The following is a 21834-nucleotide window of genomic DNA, read 5'->3' as shown; positions in this document are numbered from 1 at the left end:
TCTGAAGGAAAGTGGATACCAAGTATTCATTTTTTACAAGCCCTAGTAAATATCTGCTCTGCAGAGATCAAGTGGGAGATGTCACATTAATAAATCTTCATCTGTCTTGGTTTTATTACTGAATAAAGGGTGAAGTCTCAGGCCTGTCCCTCTCTGTGGGTGCTCAGTGCTCTCCTGTCACTAAGGTTACTCTGGAACAATTTCCTGACCTAGATCAGCACTGGAAAACCACTGCCCTCTTCAGACTTTTCCAAGCTATTTTTCTCCTTATTTTAAAATGTATTTTTAAATTTAAGAAGTGGCAGGCCTTAGAAGCCAGCTGGATCACGCAGAGCTGCTGGCAGGAAGATGCCTGCTCTAGGCTCCCAAAGCAGCTGCTCTGCCTTGCTACGGAACCGTAGAAGCAAGTCGTTTTAGACAGTAAAAACTGTGCTTGAAGGCTAGACTGCAGCACATTGTCCTGTGTAGGGGGCAATGCAGATCTGGATTGCTGCAGGAGGAACTTGGAGTGGGGGGATTGTCCTTAGGAGGTACAGTCCCTTCCCGAATGCCCCAGTGGACAGGGAGAACTGCATATGCTACACCCTCCCTCAGAACTTTCAGCCAGCTCCATGAACTGGCAAAGATGGGGCACAGAGCCATTGCCCCACCTTCTTTCTCCACACCTCTCTGTTCTCCACAGTTTGTGCACCACCCCCTGGGGAAGCAGGATTAGCAGCACGGTGGCCCCCCAGTACTTACCCAGTGTGCCTGCTTAGGCGAATGGGCCTAGCCCCTAAGCTTTTCTCCTCCTGCCACACTCACAAAATCCTCTGCTGGAGTGGTGTTGATGGAGGGCCCAAGAGCAGTAGAAAGAGTTAACACACACCATAGAGACGCAAGGGGCAAGCCATGAGGGCTAGAAACTTCCATTAAAAAAAAAAGTCTGAAGTAATAACCTGATTCTGAGAGCTAATAGTGCCCATGTTTTAGTCTAGCCCTGCACTAGATACAGTCATCAGGACAGAATGGGAATCTGTTGCAGTCTCTGCATTCTATCCAGTGTTTTGAAATACGGAGGCTGATTTAGAGTAGCTGATTAATTTTCACAGAACAAAAGTACCTGACTGGCCGGAGAAAAAAGAATTGGTAGAAAAATTCTGTTTTCTCCCTCTACTCAATAAATGCATGGGGTTTGGAAGGAGGCGCGATTCCCCAACATTAGACGGTCAATTCTTTGGAGCAAGGAGCATCTTATTGTTAGGTGTTTTGTACAGCACGTAGCACAATGAGGCTCTGATCTCTGATTGGAGTACCAGTGCTCCTGCAATACTACTACTTCTAACAATAATAATAATAAGCTTTACTTGTTTTCTGTTCTTGAATACGAGGCTTCTCAATCTTTTCATCTGCTGAAAACTCAAGTAGTATTTTATTGGGTTAAACTTTTCTTGAAGCTTTTGTGCTTTCTAACAATTTTGTTGTTGGGCAAAAGCTGTTTTCAGTCCTCAGAGAGCAAAACAAAATTGAATGCAAATCTTTTTACACAATTCTAATGTCTGCACTCCCCACTTTGTCTTTCAAGACCAATTACATTCTAGTAACATGAGGTCTGCACTTAAGCATGTCTGTGTGTGAGAAAGAGATATCTACAATGTTTTATAGAGCGTTCATTTTTTAGCTACTTGAATATGTTTGTTAACATTTTTCCACTTCATGCTCTACTTCTCAGGCCTGATTCCCCTGCTGCAGATTATAAGCAGCTCCCACTGATTTCAGAAGATTAGTTCAGGTTTTCTTTTCTCCTCTGATAGGATGAGACAGACCTGGAACTGTATTAGTTGGATCATACAGGAGAAAAGGAGCCTATTTCTAGCCAAATGACAAGTGCATCAGGAAGTAGGGCTGAGCTGCCATGTTTATGGAAGGGGGTCAAGGAAAGCTCTTAAATATGCTTGTTCTAAAGTTCCTGCCCTCCTTGGGTGGAAATGGATATGGAGGAGGTTATTTATATTAGGAGAGAGGGTAGCTGGAATCCCTAGAAATTAATCTCCCAGATCTACATTGAGTCAAATAAACCTTCCTCCTTCCCTTTTGGAAATAACATACACTGTTGTCACTGACAGTCATAAATATAAAGGGCTATGTGGCTGCTTAATGGTTTATTATACTAACCTTATAAACAAATTGTTTAGTGTAGCTGCAGATCAGAGGCCATGTGCAGCTTTCCCATGAATTAAAAATCCGAGAAATCCCACAATGCAGTACTTATTTCAAATTCAGGACTTTAAGGTGGGGAGTTAATTATTTGGGTTTGTTGATTAATGGATGGGTTCAGAGTGAGCTGAAAGACCAAAAGACCAATAGGCAGTTTCCATTGTGCTGTTTGTTTCTTTGCTCTTTACCTGGAAATGGCCACAAGTCAGAATTTAAGGTCAGCATGGATGACTCCCACTCCCTCAGCTTCTCTCGATCTTCCCCTAGTGTTCACAGACCTGCGGAGCAGGCACTCAGAAGCGAGATGTGCTCTGTAAGCAGCGCATGGCAGATGGAAGTTTTTTGGAGCTTCCAGAAACCTTCTGCTCCGCTCTGAGGCCAGTTGCCCAACAAGCCTGCAAAAACAAAGACTGTCCCAGCGAATGGCTTCTTTCCGACTGGACACAGGTATGTGGTATCTGTATAAGTGAGGAGTCCAATACTGGAAATAGATCTCATTGTCCCGAGGGGCCATCTCCTAGTGTCTTTTTTGAGTTACGAATATCCGGTAAAAGTTCTTGAGACGAGAAATGAAAAGCAAATCCTCATCCCTAGAGGGTCTGATGAAGCAGAAACCATTTATAACAATGGGAATCCTATGTCCAGACTGCAAAAAGAGGAGTCAGTTTTACCCAGCTATATCCCTGTGGTGGAGTTCTTTTCTTACTGGCATCCAGTATGACCACTTGCTCCGTGGCCCCTCTCTGGAGACTGGCTCCACTGATGTGGAGTAGTCCTCCAGCCAAACCCTAAAGACCTTCCCTTCTGGGGTAAGCAAGAATCCAAACACAAAATAATAAACTGACCTTTCCCAGGCCACCGCCTTCACTTCTGTTGATGGTTGCAAAGAGTGGTTTACCCTCCCCGAGGCTTCCTCCCCTTGTTAGAGTTCCCTCTGTGGATGCAGGCTGATGCCAATAGAGCCCACCTTGGCGTTTTTCCTTGATGCAGGGAAGTGAATGGAACTTCTTCCAATTCTCTGTAGAAGCACCAGCCTGGGCCGCTAAACGAGAAAGGGTTCACACGCCTGGCCGCAGTCCTACACCTCTTCTGTCATCCCAGGCTAGTGCTTTCTCCTGCTTTTCCTGCACCTCTGAACCTCACCCCCTCAGTGTCACAAGCAGACTTTTACTCCACTGAACTCGCTTGTGCCTCCACAGCATTCCCTTCTCCCAAGCTCCTCCATGGGCTAACTTCTCCAGCTCCCTTAGAGCAGAGCCCTACCCCAGGTCCTGACAAATCCCTAGTCTTTCTTCTTACTGAGGAACAGCCCATCTTTTATCCTGCTTTCCCTCTTCCCAGCAAGCCTTGCTCTCAGTCACATGCTCCCTATGAGTCCACAACCCCCAGCATACCAGGCCTCAAAGAGGCCAAGGTCAAGTGACAGGAGTGCTGGGCTGTCCCTGCCCTTTAAGGGATAGTACACCCTGATACATTGCCCCTGCTCTCCTTGTACCAAATTCTGCTCTCACACTCATGCAACCCGACTGAAGTGAAGGGGCTGCATGGTTTGCAAGTGAGAGCAGAACACGGTCCTTTGACTTCAGAGGAATTATTCTACATTTACACCAGCATAACTGAGAACAGATTCTGGTCCTTTAATGAAAGGATATTTGTAAACTCTTCTCCCTTTTAATTCCCCCTTTCTCCTTTACACAAGGAGATGGTTAATAACTTCATCATGAAGGAAGCACCAGTCGTGCTGGGGAAGGGAGCTGTTCCACTCGACCCCACATGTGGCGATCTCTCTTGACATTCCAGTCAAATAAATGGATTTTCTAATGAAATCTGCTGCCAGGACACACACCCATTGTGGCAGCAAAGGGGTAATTCTATTCCCACCCCCCAACCTATCCTCCATCGCAAGGAGTGCAGCTTTAACATTTTTACTGTACATTATTTACATTAAAATCCATACAACTCATGTTTCTCACGCTGGCACTTTTTAAAATTGATTTTTTTTCTGCTCTAAGTAGCCTTTCGTTTGGTTCTTTCTTTTTCTCTGATCACTCTCAACTCTTTTCTTTCCTCTCATTCTGTCTCCCATGCCCAATTCTGTAACAGACTGACAGCCACACACACACGCGCTGGAAAAATACTAGGTGTGGTGGCTCCCAAGAAACTGTGTGCCAGGTCCAGGATTGAGTTGAGTCTCCTGAGCTAGGGCTCTCAAGCTTTTTCATTGCATGAACACCATCTCAGTGGACCACCAGCAATTGCTTCATGGACCATAATCCACAGGCCATAGTTTGAGGACAACTGCACAGGGGCATCTCTTTTGCATCTGATCATTGCATCATTAATCCCCCAGGTTAATTTTTAATAGTTCTACAATGGTAAAACAGAAAATCAAAGGTTTAATGCAATCTGAAGAATTTTTGCCAGTTTGCATCAAATTTGACAATGTAGGACTAGATTGTGTGTTGCCCTTGTATGTCTGTGAGCAAGTGCCTTTCCCTCTACTTCGTGTGACTGCAAAACAGCCATACACAATAGCAATAGCTGTGCTGCCTACACTTTAAGTAGCACAGTCACTGTTTGCTTCTGCTCCCCTTTCCAGAGAAAAGTATGCTGAAGAGAAAGCAGGAAAGAAGAAAGGTTATGGCCCTGCCCTCTTTGCACTCAGAGCTGAGCTAATGCTCCAAGGGGAGCAATCTGCTCTGTGCCAATGGATGCATCAAATTGCTCAACCCCCAGGCACAAGGAGTGGTGCTGGGAGAGATTGTGCCTTTGATGCTTCTCCTGGTGGAGCCTGGCTCCACACTTCCCCTTCTACAGAGGTGTGGTTTAAAAGCTTGATCTTAAGGTACATGTAATACCAAAATCGAGCTTATTTGAAGAGGACAGAAAAAGAAACACTGACAGTGGGATTTTATATATAATGGAAACAGCCACTCAGCCTTCACAAGAGCAGCTCACTCACATCACTACTATAGTTAAGGTTGCTGACAATTCCCAGTATAAGACCCAGTTTTCAATTGCTTGTATAATCAAAAGAGGTCACTCCCCTCCAAAACCTGGAGTTGATCTCAAGAGTGGCTGAGTCTCTACGTTCCTCTGCTTCAAGCAAATAACTATGAAACCCTTTGGCAAGTGTGTGTCTTATCCCCCTGCTAGTGCAGGGTCTACACAAAGGATGACAACCTACTACTGCTATCAATTACTCCATTGTCTCAAGAGGAGAAGTCTGTGTGATGGATCCAACCCTTCTGAAGACCCAAACTGGGGAGTCAGTATAGTTCCACATGATAGTATTTTAGTTTTTTCAGTTTGTTTTAAAAAAAAATAGGACATTACATAGAAAAAATCTATGTTAAAAGAATGTCGAAGTTGTAAAGTCAAATGCTCAAAAGTTAGGAAATGCCAGAATTATGGTTACCCATGCTACCTTAATTCATCCTGCTTGTGCATATCCATTATGATAAAGTCTTTAATTACATTGTCCTGTATTGCTTTTTCCACAGGACCCCATATATAGGTTTTTTGGATATAACATAGATGTACAGTGTGTTTGACTACATAGTATATCTGGGCAGTGGGATATATGTCAAACCTAATGCTTCACATACTGTTTCTCGTTTTGTTTCTAGTGTTCAGTGAGCTGTGGAGAGGGCACCCAGACTCGAAATGCCATTTGCAGGAAGATGCTGAAAACTGGAGGTTCTGTCATCATCAATTCCTCAATGTGCCCACCTTTGCCTCTCTCTTCTTTAGTCAGGTCCTGTGCACTAGCAGCTTGCACAAGTGAGTACACAAGAAACTTGGGTGTGTTTGTGGGGAGAGGGCAGGAGCTCCACCACTAAGTATCTGGTACTACAGATTGCTAAGTGCACTGCAAGGTGCTGGGAGCCCTCTGCTCCCAACTACCTCACTTGGAGTCAAAGGTGCTCAGCACCTTGAATGACTACTGGGGCCTGTATTTCCTTATTTGGGCCTTTCTCCCATGGTTTATAAGGAGAGCTGAGTGGCTGATGCTTTGCCAGAGTTGGCTGTGAACCTAGCAACAAGACAGAGTAGGGAATGGGAGCTCTAATGGTAATTATTAGAGGTGGGTCTGAGACAAACCCCCTGAACCAGAACCTCTTCCATTTTGATGAGGAGTGATCCAGACTGAAACCCGGATCTAACTTTCACAATTAGGGTTTAGAGGCATAATACCCTCTTGGCAGTTACAATGTCCTCTCTGCCAGGGGCCCATAGGGAGTAAGGGCCACCAATGAAGTGGACAGCACTGGCTGAGGAGGGTGTGTCCTGGTGGTTTGAGGACATGCTCATTTAGCACATCCCCTCAGCAGCCTGTGCCAGCTGGGCTCCTATGGAACCTTACAGCAGAAATTAAACCTGCTTTCTTGGTGGAGACCCTTTGGGAAGACAGCAGGATCCTGTATGCAGGATGAAATAGCACTCCTGTATGCACTTGGATGAAGCGGGATAGTCTGGTGCAGGGAGATTTAAAAGCAAATCTGTCCCTAGCTCTACAATGAGCTGAACCAGAATCCCAGATCCAAAACCTCATAAACTTCAGGTGGAGAGGGGAAGAGAAGCAGAAGCTTTGAAATCCAGAACCAAACCCAGAACCAAATGTCCAGATTCAAGACGTCTCTGCTAATAATACACCTATGCTGCTTTATGCTGTGCTTCCCATGGAGGCATGTTTTTCCTTTGTCTGGCAGAGAGATCTGGAAGCTGGAGGGACCCACATAACTAATTAAGTCTAATATTATGCACCTTGGGGTTTTAAACCTACTCTAAACAGATTTGTTCTGTTTAATATGAATCACTGAGGTCGTAACACTTTCACTCCTTCTCAATGCTATGAGATACAAAGTTGTGGTGCCTTGCAGGGCCTGAATGGTAAACATTTAACAAGAGGAACTCTCCTTCCCTGTTGTCCTTTCTCCGTGTTTATTAACCACATTCTTCATTTAAATACTCACCCAACGGGGACTGTGTTTCCCCACCAAGTTCCCCTCTCAGTCCAATCCCTGGCACTACGGCTTCTACATTTAACCTCCGTAGGATGACATTCGTGTTGCTAAATTGCACCTTGTTATTTCTTGCATTTTGATGGTGGTAGCTTGATGTTCAGCAGCTGGTAACCTATTATTCCCATAAAACGTAATAGGTGAAATTACTGCCAGTGCCAAAATAAGTGGCTTGTTTTGTTTAACAGTACCCCTATGCTAATATTATTAGTTACATTTCAGGGCACAACAGGCCGGCTCAAAAGCAAAGCCCCCATATTATGGCCCTGAAGAAAGTTTACATCCAGACAAAGAAGCAGAAGAAGCTACACTTTATTGTGGGTGGCTATGCCTACCTGCTGCCCAAAACCTCTGTTGTCCTCCGATGTCCAGTGAGAAGGTTCCGTAAATCAATGATCACCTGGGAGAAAGACAACAAGCGACTCCTCAGTTCAATTCACATTACCATTGCACCATACGGGTACATGAAGATCCACCGTTTAAAGCCTTCAGATGCTGGGACGTACACCTGCACAGCAGGGCCAGCCCGGGAACATTTTGTGATTAAACTAATTGGAGGCAACAATAAGCTCATCAACCAACCAGCTGGGATTAGAGAGGAAGAGAGTACAAGGAAGTCCAGTTTGAATGAAGCCTTGCACACTCAGGAGAAGCATCAGAATGGGATTCTCTTCAATAGGAGCAAGGCCGAGAAACGAGGGCATCTGGCTGATCCTAGCAGCCAGTACGATGACATTGTCTCAAGACTTCTGGAGCAGAGAGGCTGGCCTGGGGAAAACCTGGAATCCTGGGAGGCTCAGGAGTCGACAGAGAGAAATGCCTCTTCAGAGGAGGAGCAGAGTCAGGAGTACAGCCTTCCGTTTACCATGGTCATGGAGCAGAAACGCTTGGATGATATCATAAGGAATTTGTCTCAGCAGCCTGAGGAACTTAAGGATGTCTACAGCAAGCAGCTTGTTGTGCAGCTGGCTGATGACATCTTCAGGAGCCATTTGGAAAATCAAGAATCTGTTTTCCAGGGGAGAATTCTTTCAGCTACAGCAGAGTTCTCTTTCCGCAACCCTATGTCTGGATTCACCAGTTCCTTGAGAACGTCGTCTGCCAAAGCACACCTGCCTACTTCAATGGACGTGGGGAATGGCTCACGCAGGCCCCATCGAAAGCCTGCAATCCTCAGGAAGATTTCTGCAGCTCAGCAGCTCTCAGCCTCTGAAGTTGTCACCCACTTGGGACAGACAGTCGTCTTAGCCAGCGGGACCCTAAGTGTGCTGCTTCACTGTGAGGCTGTTGGGAACCCAAAGCCCACCATTAGCTGGGCTAAAAATGGAGCAGAGGTGCAATACAGTGACAGGTAGGAGAAGTACTTTCAGTTCCCTTTCTTTTAGGGCCTGTCTACATTACTAATAGAACCATATTTAGCTTTAGTCTGGTTACATGACACAGATAAGGCCACGCTTATGCAGTGGCAAGCTGGACTTTAACTCTGTAGCTCGGTACCTGGATTCTGGAGCAGCTTGGTATTACAGACAGGAGTCTATGGGGTAGTTTCATTTAAATAAAAAAATATTTCAATTAATTGTGAAAATGAGACAATCAGCACAGTGCTCTGTGATTTATTTTGATATTAAATTCACCACATGGGGAGGTACAGGAAGCAATTTTGGGTAGTGGATTAAACACATTTGCTGGATGTTTCTGCTAAAATTATCAGCAATGAAATAGTAAAAATGAGATTCTGGGGTACAATTTTCTGGCAAGGAGTGAATTCTGTGGTTGCTGGTTAGGGTCCCATCTCCACTATGAATTGGAGTGATGTTTGTAACTGCACTTTAACCAGCTTCTCTGATGAGGCTATATTCCTAGAGTTTGTAACCATATCTAAAACTGTTCTAGAAGATGGCTGCAACATAGTTTGTATCCAAAATCACCAGTTGCCCAGTTGTGCTATAAGAGTGATTGGAAACAATACTCAGTCCATTGGTAGGGTAACTGTCTTGGTATTGAACATGGTTTCAGTTAACCTGGGCAACTTAGCAAAGCGTGGTCCATGCCGGAGAACCAAACTGAGCTGGCTACTACTGTGTTTGCAAATAGATGTCAGTCATATTTATTCTTAATATGGCAGGATCATGCTTAACAGCTATTTTCAGGCATCATTGCTACAAGCACAATATGATGCTCCATTGCATCAAAGTCTTCTGCTTTGACTAGATGCATCATGACTGCCAGTATGCAGAATTCTACTCTTGAGTGTGGCTTGAGAACAACTGCAGGAAAAATACTGTCCATGGTCCTCCATGTTAATTTGCTAATGGCTGAAATGCTGCCAGGTCTGCTGAGTCCAGCCTTTATCCTCCAGTGACCTTCGTAGCACATATTTCTCTGATACATTTTGCATATACAGAACATACACAATTGCTGTTTGCGCTGCTTTGTGACAGACTGGTAGCCACAGATTGGGTTGAGCTGTGTTTCTAGCCATCATTAGCCCCTATCGAATTGATATGGGGACAATCATTTATTTTTCAGGGTGTTTTCACTAGATAGGAGTTCAAGTGAAGGGGCAGGTAAAGGAAATAGGGTTTGAAAAGGCCACATTTTTTGTTTAACCCTTAGACATTGGAAATGTTGCTAAAATAATTTTGCTGTATGAAAATGTCATATTTCATTGCATGAAGAATGCTGTATCCTATCTTCCGTTATTTGCTAAATGGAAAGAAATCTGCACACTCAGGAGCGCTGCCAGCTTTTCTGCCACCCTAGGCGGCGGAAGATCCCGCCCCGAAATGCCGCCCCCCCACAGAGGCGGCGGAAGGTCCTGCCGCCGAAATACCACCGCGGTCGCCGCCCCCCAAATTGTAGCGCCCTAGGCGACCACCTAGGTCGCCTAATGGGTTGCGCCAGCCCTGTGCACACTCCTATAAACCTTTAAACTGACCCCCTCAAGTACCCATTTGCAACAAATTTTTGGGAGCACTATGAAAGACTAATACTTACTAACCATTATTTACACACACACAAACACACAGCCACTTTATATTCTAGTTATGTACTTAGCTATGTGTTGGTAACATGCTGTTATCCTGTATATACTCAGGATTTTATGGTTTACTCCAAGTAGCATACAAGAGGTGATGGTGTGCTTGGAGGCAGCTACATTAGTTGATGTAATACAAGCCAGCTGTCCAAGAATATGCTGCCAGTTCCCTCTGCATAAGTTATAGGAGTGAGGTTAAACATCTAAGTCTGGTCACCAGGGTCAGCCTGGGAAATGAGAAGAAACTCAGGAGTCTAGTCTCAAGGCTAACATTAATTTCAAGCACTGTTGCTGTGGAACATCTAGTAAATCCTTGATTTATCAAAGGTGCAGTTTGTCCCTGGTTTAGATATACAGTTAGTTTGCTTGCTCCTTTCTCACTTTCATGGTTGAATCACTTCCAGACTCAATGGTTTCTATAATTTATTGGCACTTGCAGTGTCATTGCCCTTTCAACTGTGCTTTTTCTGATTCTTTTTCTTTTCTCTTTCTGGCAGATAGAGTGCTAAGTTTGACAAAAAATGAGAACTATTTTCTTGGTTATGAGAACAAGAATGTATCTCTTGTGGAAACCACATGCAGTCTTAATCAAGACTTGGGCCTACGGTATACATTTGGTTGGACATAGTCCTGTGAAAATATCTTTTTGGCCCCCAAAAATTTGCATGCACAGATTTCCATTGCCGGTGGTTACATCCTGTTGGAAATTTGCCATCGAGTGATTTCTTCTGTTTGAAACTACTGTGATTTTTGTGGCATGCTTTAAAGGGAATATAGGTTACATAAAGTCCACCTGTGGTTTATGTTGAATATTAGACTCATGAGAAAATTATATATTTATCCCACACCATATAAGAGACCATAATTTAGCAATAGATGGTTTACTGTTTTGTTGGTAAAGAACAAATAGCCTTTGATTTCTAAAATTTAATTTAAATAATATATATTTACTATATTTAGGGTTGCCAACTTTCCAATTTCTCAAAACCGGACACTACAAAACCAAGGCCCCCCACCTCCCTGTCCAAAGGCTGAACTCACCATAAAGAGAAGAGGGAGGTTGAAAGGGACTGCGTCTCTCCTTCTCCATCCAGCAGCAGCTCCGAGGCAAAGTGTTTGCAGGGAGTGATGGGAGCAGAAAGTGGGGGCGGGGGAGCTTCCTGCAGCTGGGAGAGGTTTCCGGAGATGGGGAGTAGCCCTTGCAGGGGAAGATGAAGTGTCCCTCCCCAGCCTGGCCGGGACTAGCACCTGGGATGCTTCCAGCTCTGCCCCTCCCTGGCTCTGGGCCCAGCACTCTTGGGTTAAAGGGGGGGCCATGGGCTGGATTGACCACAAAATTGTGGCAACCAGACTTTTGGTATCCAGTCAATACTTCTGACCAGAGACTGTATAGGTCCTCTGAAAACCGGACTTTCCAGTCAAAAACTGGACACCTGGCAATAGTCTATATTATGCTTTTCAATTTTTTTCCATTCTACTTGGCTAAAATAGCATCAAATGATATGCTATCATTCTGGATAGGCTGGCAACAGACTACTTACTACACATGCTCAAACATATTATCAGAACTGCTCCTAGGGGCGTGCAGTTATTTGGTGGCCCATGGTACCATTTGGCAGCTGTACTTCAGACACCCAGGCAGGCAGTGCTCATTTTGTCATCCTGCCCCCCGCCCTTGATCTTCCCTCCAGACTGGGGTGGGAGAAGTTCTAAATGCCAGTGCCCTGATTTTCCGGTGTGTTGAGGACCAATAACTTTGAAGTTAGTGGTAGCTGAGCGACCACAGCACATTTGAAAATCAGGCCACAGATGAGTTGCAAGGTGCTTCAAAGCAGCATTCCTTTCTTGGCTAAATAGCCACTTGCTAGCTGCCAATCACCTGTGTAAATCAGAACAAAAGTGATGTTTTCCATAAGGAGTGACAAGGCAGCCTGCATGTAGCCAGTAGGTATGCCTGAGTTTCTGCAGTCTGTCCTCTTCATGCTCTGCTGACCACACAAGGGAGAGGAAATTAATTTGCCAGCCAACCTCCCAGGCGGAAGGGAAGGAGAAAAAGAATGTGGATACTGCTTCCTGCATCAGCATTGAAGAGAGAGGCTCTTGACCGTGGTGATTTGGTTTGTCTGTGTATTTAGATTGTATGCTCCTGTGTCAGGGGCTGAGTCTTTTCCTGTGTCCTGCACAGCACCAAGCACACTGTTGGCAATTAACGCTCATGAATAATGGTAAAAACAACGAGGAGTCCTTGTGGCACCTTAGAGACTAACAAATTTATTTGGGCATAAGCTTTCATGGGCTAAAACCCACTTCATCGGATGCATAAAGTGAAAAATACAGGAGCTGGTATAAATACATGAAAGGATGGGGGTTGCTTTACCAAGTGTGAGGTCAGTCTAACGAGATATAAATCAATTAACAGCAGGATACCAAGGGAGGAAAAATAACTTTTGAAGTGGTAAGAGAGTGGCCCATTACAGACAGTTGACAAGAAGGCGTGAGTAACAGTAGGGAGAAATTAGTATTGGGGAAATTAAGTTTAGGTTTTGTAATGACCCAACCACTCCCAGTCTTTATTCAGGCCTAATCTGATGGTATCCAATTTTCAAATTAATTCCAGTTCTGCAGCTTCACGTTGGAGTCTGTTTTTGAAGTTTTTGTTGTTGAAGAATTGCCACTTTTAGGTCTGTTGAGTGACCAGAGAGACTGAAGTGTTCTCGTACTGGTTTTTAAATGTTGTGATTCCTGATGTCAGATTTGTATCCATTTATTCTTTTGCGTAGAGACTTTCCGGTTTGGCCAATGTACATGTCAGAGGGGCATTGCTGGCACATGATGGCATATATCACATTGGTAGATGTGCAGATGAACGAGCCCCAGATGGTGTGGCTGATGTGGTTAGGACCTATGATGGTGTCCCTTGAATAGATGTGTGGACAGAGTTGGCACCGGGGTTTGTAACAGGGTTTGGTTCCTGGGTTGGTGTTTTTGTTGTGTGGTGTGTAGTTGCTGGTGAGTATTTGCTTCAGGTTGGGGGGCTGTCTGTAAGCGAGGACTGGCCTATTTCCCAAGGTCTGTGAGAGTGAGGGATCGTCCTTCAGGATAGGATGTAGATCCTTGATGATGCGCTGGAGAGGTTTTAGTTGGGGGCTGTAGGTGACGGCTAGTGGCGTTCTGTTACTTTCTTTCTTGGTCCTGTCTTGTAGTAGGTGACTTCTCGGTACCCTTCTGGCTCTGTCAGTCTGTTTCTTCACTTCACCAGGTGGGTATTGTAATTTTAAGAACGCTTAATAGAGATTCTGTAGGTGTTTGTCTCTGTCTGAGGGATTGGAGCAAATGCGGTTGTATCTTAGAGCTTGGCTGTTAGACAATGGATCGTGTGATGTGGTCTGGATGAAAGCTGGAGGCGTGTAGGTAAGTATAGCGGTCAGTAGGTTTCCGGCATAGGGCGGTGTTTATGTGACCATCGCTTATTAGCACTGTAGTGTCTAGGAAGTGGACCTCTTGTGTGGACTGGTCCAGGCTGAGGTTGATGGTTGGGTGGAAATCATTGAAATCTTGGTGGAATTCCTCAAGGGCCTCCTTCCCATGGGTCCAGATGATGATGATGTCATCAGTGTAGCACAAGTAGAGTAGGGGCGTAAGGGGACGAGAGCTGAGGAAGCATTGTTCTAAGTCAGCCATAAAAATGTTGGCATACTGAGGGGCCATGCGGGTACCCATAGCAGTCCCGCTGACTTGAAGGTATAAATTGTCCCCAAATCTGAAATAGTTGTGGGTGAGGACAAAGTCACAAAGTTCAGCCACCAGGTTTGCCGTGATGGTATCGGGGATGCTATTCTTGATGGCTTGTAGTCCATCTTTGTGTGGAATGTTGGTGTAGAAGGCTTCTACATCCATAGTGGCTAGAATGGTGTTTTCTGGAAGATCACCAAAGGATTGTAGTTTTCTCAGGAAGTCAGTGGTGTCTCGAAGATAGCTGGGAGTGCTGGTAGCGTAGGGCCTGAGGCAGATAATCCTGCTGTCAGGATGCCAATCTCTGAGATGATGGGGCATCCAGGATTCCCAGGTTTATGAATTTTGGGTAGCAGGTAGAATACCCCTGGTCGGGGCTCTAGGGGTGTGTCAGTGTAGATTTGTTCCTGTGTTTCTTTAGGGAGTTTCTTGAGCAGATGATGTAGTTTCTTTTGGTAATCCTCAGTGGGGTCAGAGGGTAATAGCCTGTATGATATGGGCTCAATTTGAACCAATGACCTTCCAATGGAAGACTTTATAACCCATTACATAGCCCAACAAGCCACCTAGTCAACCCAAAAGCATACATGATTACTAATATATAGTTCTACTTCTATCTGTATACTGGACAGGCCAAAAAAAATAAGAGCAGTGGTGTTGTTCTTTATTTGCTCATGCAAAATAAACATGCATCGTAAAAAGTTTCAGTGGCTGGACAAATATGTTTGATGGCACTTGCAGGAATTCTGATCCTTGACTTTACATTGTCAATTTTTACACTATAGTATTAAAAGAAGTGTTACCCAGGCTGACACCATCATGTGTTCTGTCTAGCTTCATCCACTATTCAGAGCCAACTCAGTTTCAGAGGGGGAAAGTGCAAATTCTAGCACCTGGGCCTTTTATAAATTATGAAAAGTTAATATAGGCAAAGAAGGTATTCAGATTAGCTATTTTAGAAATCAAATCTGAGGAATACAGATCTTTGTAAGAGGTTATGAATTGCTCAATTGCTCTAGCTTCAGTAACTTTATAAAAAGTATCTTGTGTTCCAAATATTCTCTAATTTCCAATGGTAGGAACCCTTTGAATACGGGAACCTGAGAATGAGGAGTTTCTATATTAGGCATTTGTTAGATGCCATCTGAACTACAGAATTAGTCAGTATGGCTCAAAATATATTTTCTTGGAGATGATGCAGTGTAGGGCAACCAAGATCAGACAGATTAAAATGTGAAGGGAGCTGGGTTATTTTCATAGGGAAAAACAGTTTTTGACATGTTACAGGTTATAAAAAGGATTGTTACATCTGGTAGGTATTTTTTCACAACAGATAAGACACTCAAAACCTAACAATAAAAACAGGAGACTAGGAGTAAATAGGAATCTCAGGGCAGAATGGTTTCATGCAAAGGATAATAATGTGGAAGAAGTTTCCAAGGAAAGCAATTGAAGCAAAAAGTGTTAATGAATTCAAGAGAAACTTAGATTTATTCTGGAGAAGGAGGGGATTGAGAGACATGCTGAAAAAGCCAGAAGGTTAAATGAAGCAGATTTTTTTTTTAAAGGCAAGTGTGTTGAACTCAGTTGGCCTTTTCCTGTTCCTAAAAGGACTTGAGCTGGATCATCAGCTACATTGATGTCAATGGAGCCAATTTACAACAGCTGAGGATCTAGCCCCTTATGTTTTTGTCTTCACCCCAAAACAGATTGGAAACACCCAGAGTTAATCAACTGTTGTACCAGCACTATAGTAGCATTAAAACCAGAACCAGCTAAATTAAAGAAATGTATTCCTACCCTGATGGTGATATAGACTTTTTAGAAAAGATTCCTATCTGTTTAAAAAAAAGTGTGTGTTGCTTTAACCCTAGGGATCAATCAGTCTGTCTGTTTATAGAAAGCCCATAGTCTATATTTGTGGGGTGAGTGGGTGTGTAACATACAAATTTTTAGCCCAGGAAGGCTCATCAGGAGTCAGCTGAAATGCTTAAACCAGTTAAATCAGCCACGATTAAATATGATGGATACAAGGATACCCGTTATTCATCACCATCAAGTGTTTTTCATTTTGACATCAACACAAGGCTTAGTACTAATGTGTTTGCTTTGCTGTTGTCTGGATTCTTTGATATATCCCCGAAAGCAAAGTTAAGCCATTTCTTTGTTGTTATTTGGAAGGATGCTACTGGGGAAAAAATTGCGAAGTCTTGTGGGTTTAAAGTCCTTTTTATGTGCAGATTGAACCAATGGACCTCTAACTACCAAATTTTTGCATGCACAGCTGTTTGCATATGCAAATATTGCTGGCACGATCTCACCGGCTCACTGAAAATTTGCCCCTTAAATTCACAGGTTTTTAAGAGATAAAACAATCCTTAAATCTGAAGGAGGGGCTTCTATCAACTCTTGTTTTCTTTTGCTACACAAGCATGTCAGCAATTTAAATATGAATAACATTTTTGGCTTGTAAATGACTCTGCATTTCACTAAGCACTTGCAAGACATGGTTGGCACAAGTTGAATCTTTATTATTGTGATTATTTTTTTAAAAATGGGTTTTAAAGGAAATCAGACTCCTCTCAGATCCTAATAGAATTCAATGGGTGGCCTGAATCTGGTTTGTTTTAGAGAGCTACCACCCATGGTGTTGAGCAGGATCAAATATCCCTAGCCTTGTGGTCCTTGAGACAGCAGTTTTCATTCAAGAAAGAAAACTCTCATCAGCTCAGGGTTAGTGGATCAGACTTTGATTGCATGACTTGGATGGGCTTTTTCCTTCCATCTCTCTTCCCACTCCCACTCCCACCCTTGTCTGTGTTAATCTCCATCCTGGCTAAGGGTTTTATGCAGAACAGCTGCTGAAAGTTTCTGGTGAATAAAGCAAATTTGTCATTAGGTTTTGTCATTAGTTAAATCTACGACTGAATGGAAGTAGGTTCTGTATTCCTACCTTAACAGGAAATACATAGTGCTGCAGTTGAGGACATTTGATATACATGCTGGTTGAACTCTCAGGGCCCATTTTGATCTCACTTACACAGCATAAATCAGGAGTCAGTGGAGTTACACTGATGTAAAACTAGTTTAGAGGGTGTAGAACCAAGCTTTAGTGCTCTCAGTTCATACAAAGTTACACAGTGTACGTCAGGGTGACTTGGAGTCTGTTTCCACCTCTGCCACTGCCTTACTCTCTGGCCTGGGTCAACTCACTTCACCTCTCTGTGCTCAGTGTTGTCAACTCTCACAATTTTTAATCACAGGTCTCTCAATGTTCAGTGTTTTCCTTAAAGCCCCAATGTTGAAGGCCCTTTGATTATGGGGGAATCTGTTTTCTTTTCTTGTTTTCTTTTTTTCTAAAGCAGGTTCTATTCCCCACTATTTCAGAGAAAAGCTTGACAATGTGACTTCAAAAAGCTCCAAAAAGACACAGAAAATAAAGAGAACCCCAAATGTATTATTTTTAAAACCTCCTGATTTACAAGCTAAACTTATGAGTTAGGACCTCCAGAATCATAACTTTTGAAGACGTGGCATTGGCAATAGTGATGCCTCCATTTCCACTTCCACCCTCTGTTTATCTTGTCTCTTTAGAATGTAAGCGCTTTGAGACAGGGACTGTCTCTGGCTATGATTTTGTACAGTGCCTAGCACAATAGGGTTTCAGTTTCACTTGAGGCATCCAGACGCCACCAAAAAACAAACTCTAACTAATTATAGAGGTTCATTCCATTTTAAAAGTTACTACCCATTTGAGAGAGAGTCCCAAAACTTAAAATGGTGAATATTGCTGGAATCTGGAATCACTCTAAAAACTATATTAGTATTTTAAAGTGCAATTACTGTAGCAGTTTAGCAGTGCCTCAAGCCTCTCAGTTATCCCCAATTTATATCATTTTGGTGAGATAGTTTGTAAGAAGCAAAATTTGATGTTAAAATTTGAATGAATAAAAATATGTACCACCTTATTGTGCAGTGTTGTTAAAAGGTGGGGTAAATAATTTGTAGAAAATCTGGTAATTATTTTAAAATGTGACCTGTAATAAAGACTGGAAAATATAAAAGGGTTAGAAAGCCTTTGTAGTTATTACCAGTATAGGCCATGGACTGGAGTCCTGCTCTTTGTGTGAATTGATTTACTTAAGTAATGGTAGCGTTGAAGATTTCCGTGTAAGAGAGTTTAAACAAATTGTATTTTACATTCCAGTTGTGAAGGTACCTTTTTCTTTAAAATCAATTGAATCATTCTCAATGTTTCAGTTATTTATGGTATAGGGCGTGATCCTGATCCCTCTTAAATCAGTGGAGAATCAGACCCATAATTTGCTGCTGATTGGTCTTCAGGAATCACCAGATTCATTGTCCAATACAGACAAATGAAAGAGAGCTTTCATACTGAAACCAGTCCAAAAAGTGCAGCTAGCTGTTCTCACATGCTACACCTGCCCCACACTCCAAGGCATGTCTAACTAATCTAGCTAGCTAGCTCCTGTTTAGCTAAGGTACTTACCTGGCCTACAGTACCATAGTATCTGAGTACCAAACAACCTTTAATGTATTTATCCTCACTATTCCCCGGGACATAAGGCAGTGCTATTATCCCCTTTTTACAGGTGGGTAACTGAGGCACAGAGAAGCTAAGGGCTTGCCCAAGATCACACAGGAAGTCTGTGACAGAGTGGAGACCCCACTTTTCCAAGTCCTAGACTAGTGCCCTAGCCTTTGGACCATTCTGCCTCTTCCATCAGCAACCTGTTGCAGCAGGGTTGAGAATGAAATTAACCTGCATGTAATCACAATAGCCACATAAGATGTTTAACCCTTGATTTTCATAACTTTACTTCTTTATTTAAACAAAATCTGCAGGCCCAAAATGTGAGGAAACTGTGTAATTTACTTGTCATTCTGTGTCTCTTTAAACATAACTCTTAAATCCTTGCGAAAGTGTTTTCACACAGACTTGCTGAGACCTTCGCTTCTGTATTTCTCTGTTGCTCCAGGATACTCCTTCAGCCAGATGACTCTTTGCAGATTCTAGCACCAGTGGAAGCTGATGTGGGTTTCTACACCTGCAATGCAACTAATGCTTTGGGATCTGACTCTGTCTCCATTGCGGTCACTTTAGCAGGTAACGGAAAAGTTATATCAATTATACAGAACTCTTTCTGCTACTGGTATGTTATTATCAAGTACAGATGGGTACGTGCATTCAGATATTATGTAACTAAAACACAAATTGCAAAATCCTAAAAACAATAATAAAACTCTCCAAAGCTCACCAAAATAATCCCCAAACTCTCCCTCAACCCCCACCTAACAATTTATCCCTCCCTTCCAGAAAAACCTTGGAAAGACAAATAGGCTTTGCAGCGTGGTCTGAAGATCAGCAGGTTCCAGCTATAGCAAACTGAGACTGGAAATGCATTCCACAGTTGTACAAGTTCCCACACCCAGAGCACTCTGCCGCTAGCTCCTCTTCCCCATGTGCATAATTAAACTTGGGGGTGGCAGCCTGAGCAGCTTGGACAATCTCAACTACCCTGGGAACACCAGAGGAGACAGGCAGTCTCTGTGGTGCTTAGGCCCCAAAACATTTCCTCCTTCCAAACCTTGTGTGACTAAAAACATGGAATCTCTTAAGCCGAATGTCAAAATGGACAACATAAGTTATTCCCTCTCGTGTCTGTATGGAAATAACGTCAATCCACTTTGTTCCACTGGAAATTGCTCTGTTAGCTGGGGTGCCCCAGTGAATGAGCTAGATTTGAGGGAAGATATATGTTGAGGCCGGACAGATAATATCCAGGATTTTGGACAGCCGCAGGCCACGTCCCAGGCTCAAGCTTCAAATTATGTAGAGAGCTTTCATTTATAAAATATGTGCATTTTCAGTGACTATTTCAAATCGTCAGTGGTTTTCTCACCACCCTTGTACAGCATGCATCCTGTGGGGCTCTAGTTACTATTGGCTCCATCCTGTAGTCGCTGAGCACTCTAGTCCCAATCCAGCTAAGCACATAAACCATGACTTTAAACCTTGTTGAACGGTCTTGTTGAAGTCAAGGGGAATGTTCAAGTAGATAAAGTTAAGCAAGTGCTTAAGTGCTTCGCTGGGTTGGGACCAGAGCGCTCGGCACTTTTCAGAAGCAAGCCCTATGTCCTTTCTAACCTCTTCTCACCAAAGTATGACTGACATTCTTCCACCCACTGAGAAATAAAGATTCATAAAGGATTAACTTTCTGCTTCATATGTATCCAGTAATGGTTCAGTTCCACACCAAACTAAATATTCTTTGTTCATTTAGGCATCAATACTAATAAAAACCTCCCTGGGGAAAAACAAGGGAATTGTAAGATTGTGCTTGTCTCCGCAGAGGGTTTCAGCAGGTTCAGAGCCACAGCAGGAGGATGAGGAGAAAGCCAAAGCAGCAAGAGGGTGAATGGGGAATGGATGCAAAGGATGGGGAGTGGGGAGTAGGAAGGAGGGACACTCAAAGCTCAGGGGTTATAACAAGACAAAGAGGTCAAGGGGAAGTGTAATGTGTTTTTTAATGGGAAAGAGGGGGGCCGAAGAAAACATATTAGTAAAACTACCAATAAGTAGTTTGAAATTCCATATCTGACAGTATAGCTCACTCGTGTTTCACTGCTGCAGCTCCCCAGTATGTGTCTATGTAAGTAATAATATTCAGCGGTGGGTGTGCTGACTAGAGAGGCAGAGGTGCATCATTGGACTTGTGAGTGAGCGTTTCAACACAGAACACAGGCTGACTCTAGAGCAAGGGAGCACTAGGAGAGACATGGCCTGGGCTGAAAGCAGCTCTTTTATTTAATTAATAAGATTGGTTGAAAAGACACCCCACCTACCCCATGGAGTAGAAGCAGCTGGATCCCTTGCAGGGACAAGGGAAGAGCTAAATCAGAACTAAAATAATATTTTAATTAAACATTTAAAGTTAGCAAAAACAAAGGGCCTGATTTTACTCTCATCTACTCCTATGTAAATCTGGAGTTATGCCACTGTAAAACTGGTGCAAGGCCCTAAATTTTGTATTGATACTATATTGTAAAATATTAGACAAAGTTCATGCTTAGTGTAATTCTAGAGTTACATCAGAGATGAATTTAACATGCAATTTTAAAATGGCATCTTTAGGAAGTTGCATAGTGATAAAGAGGCTTTACAGTCCTTATAGTCCTGATGGGTGAATTCCTTGTGGGATAATTAGGAAGCCTCTACGGTCAAATCAGTTTTCATCCCAGGCAATTTATGGAGACAAATGGATCTCAAGCTATAGTAGTGTCCACACAGACTCTGACATGCACGCGGGATTTTACAGACCCAGCAGCTCTTTTGAGGTAATGGATTATTCAAGACTTTGGTCAACTTTCTGAGGTGAATTATCAACTGCAGACTTCCTGGACGTGATCTTGGTGGCCCCTGAGCTCCTCCTGTAAGGTGCTGTGCATCTTCATCTTCCGCCAGCACTTTGCAAGATGATCCCCAGTTGTACGGATGAGATAATGGGCAGTTTTTGAAACAATGCAACAAAACTTTTTGGCACAAAAGAAGTGTTTTCCCAAATGCATTGGAGGCCAGAGAGCTTCTTCAGAGGAACTGGGAAATGTGGGGAAAGCTTATCTCATTAAAAATGAAGGACTTGGCCTCACTGATGAATTTAGCATGTGCAGAGAGACACTGAAAATGTGCTTCCATTTTTGGAGTGGTTTGCTACTTTTTATTGGTTGAACAGTTGACAGATCTTTAATCTAATGAAGAGATCATGAAACCCCCACTGGGAAAATAAAAGCTGAGTTGCTATTTGAGGTCTCTTTACTTCTTTT

The 21834-nt window shown here is 43.2% G+C and overlaps 1 protein-coding gene across 2 annotated transcripts in view; it reads left to right on the top strand.

The window, feature by feature from the left end:
• The window catches only part of ADAMTSL1 (ADAMTS like 1), a 688426-nt gene that overhangs the window by 608323 nt on the left and 58269 nt on the right, over positions 1-21834 (top strand). For both annotated transcript variants that reach the window (XM_065406494.1, XM_065406493.1), the window contains 4 exons: positions 2464-2643; positions 5826-5979; positions 7443-8571; positions 18990-19117. In XM_065406494.1, the coding sequence (XP_065262566.1) occupies positions 2464-2643; positions 5826-5979; positions 7443-8571; positions 18990-19117 (1591 nt within the window). The remainder of the gene's footprint in view (positions 1-2463; positions 2644-5825; positions 5980-7442; positions 8572-18989; positions 19118-21834) is intronic.

This window comes from Emys orbicularis, chromosome 6 (assembly GCF_028017835.1).
Source record: "Emys orbicularis isolate rEmyOrb1 chromosome 6, rEmyOrb1.hap1, whole genome shotgun sequence".
In the NCBI taxonomy this organism is placed as follows: domain Eukaryota; kingdom Metazoa; phylum Chordata; order Testudines; family Emydidae; genus Emys; species Emys orbicularis.
Note: the sequence above shows the minus strand (reverse complement) of the source record. Positions and strands in the feature narration are given on the sequence as shown.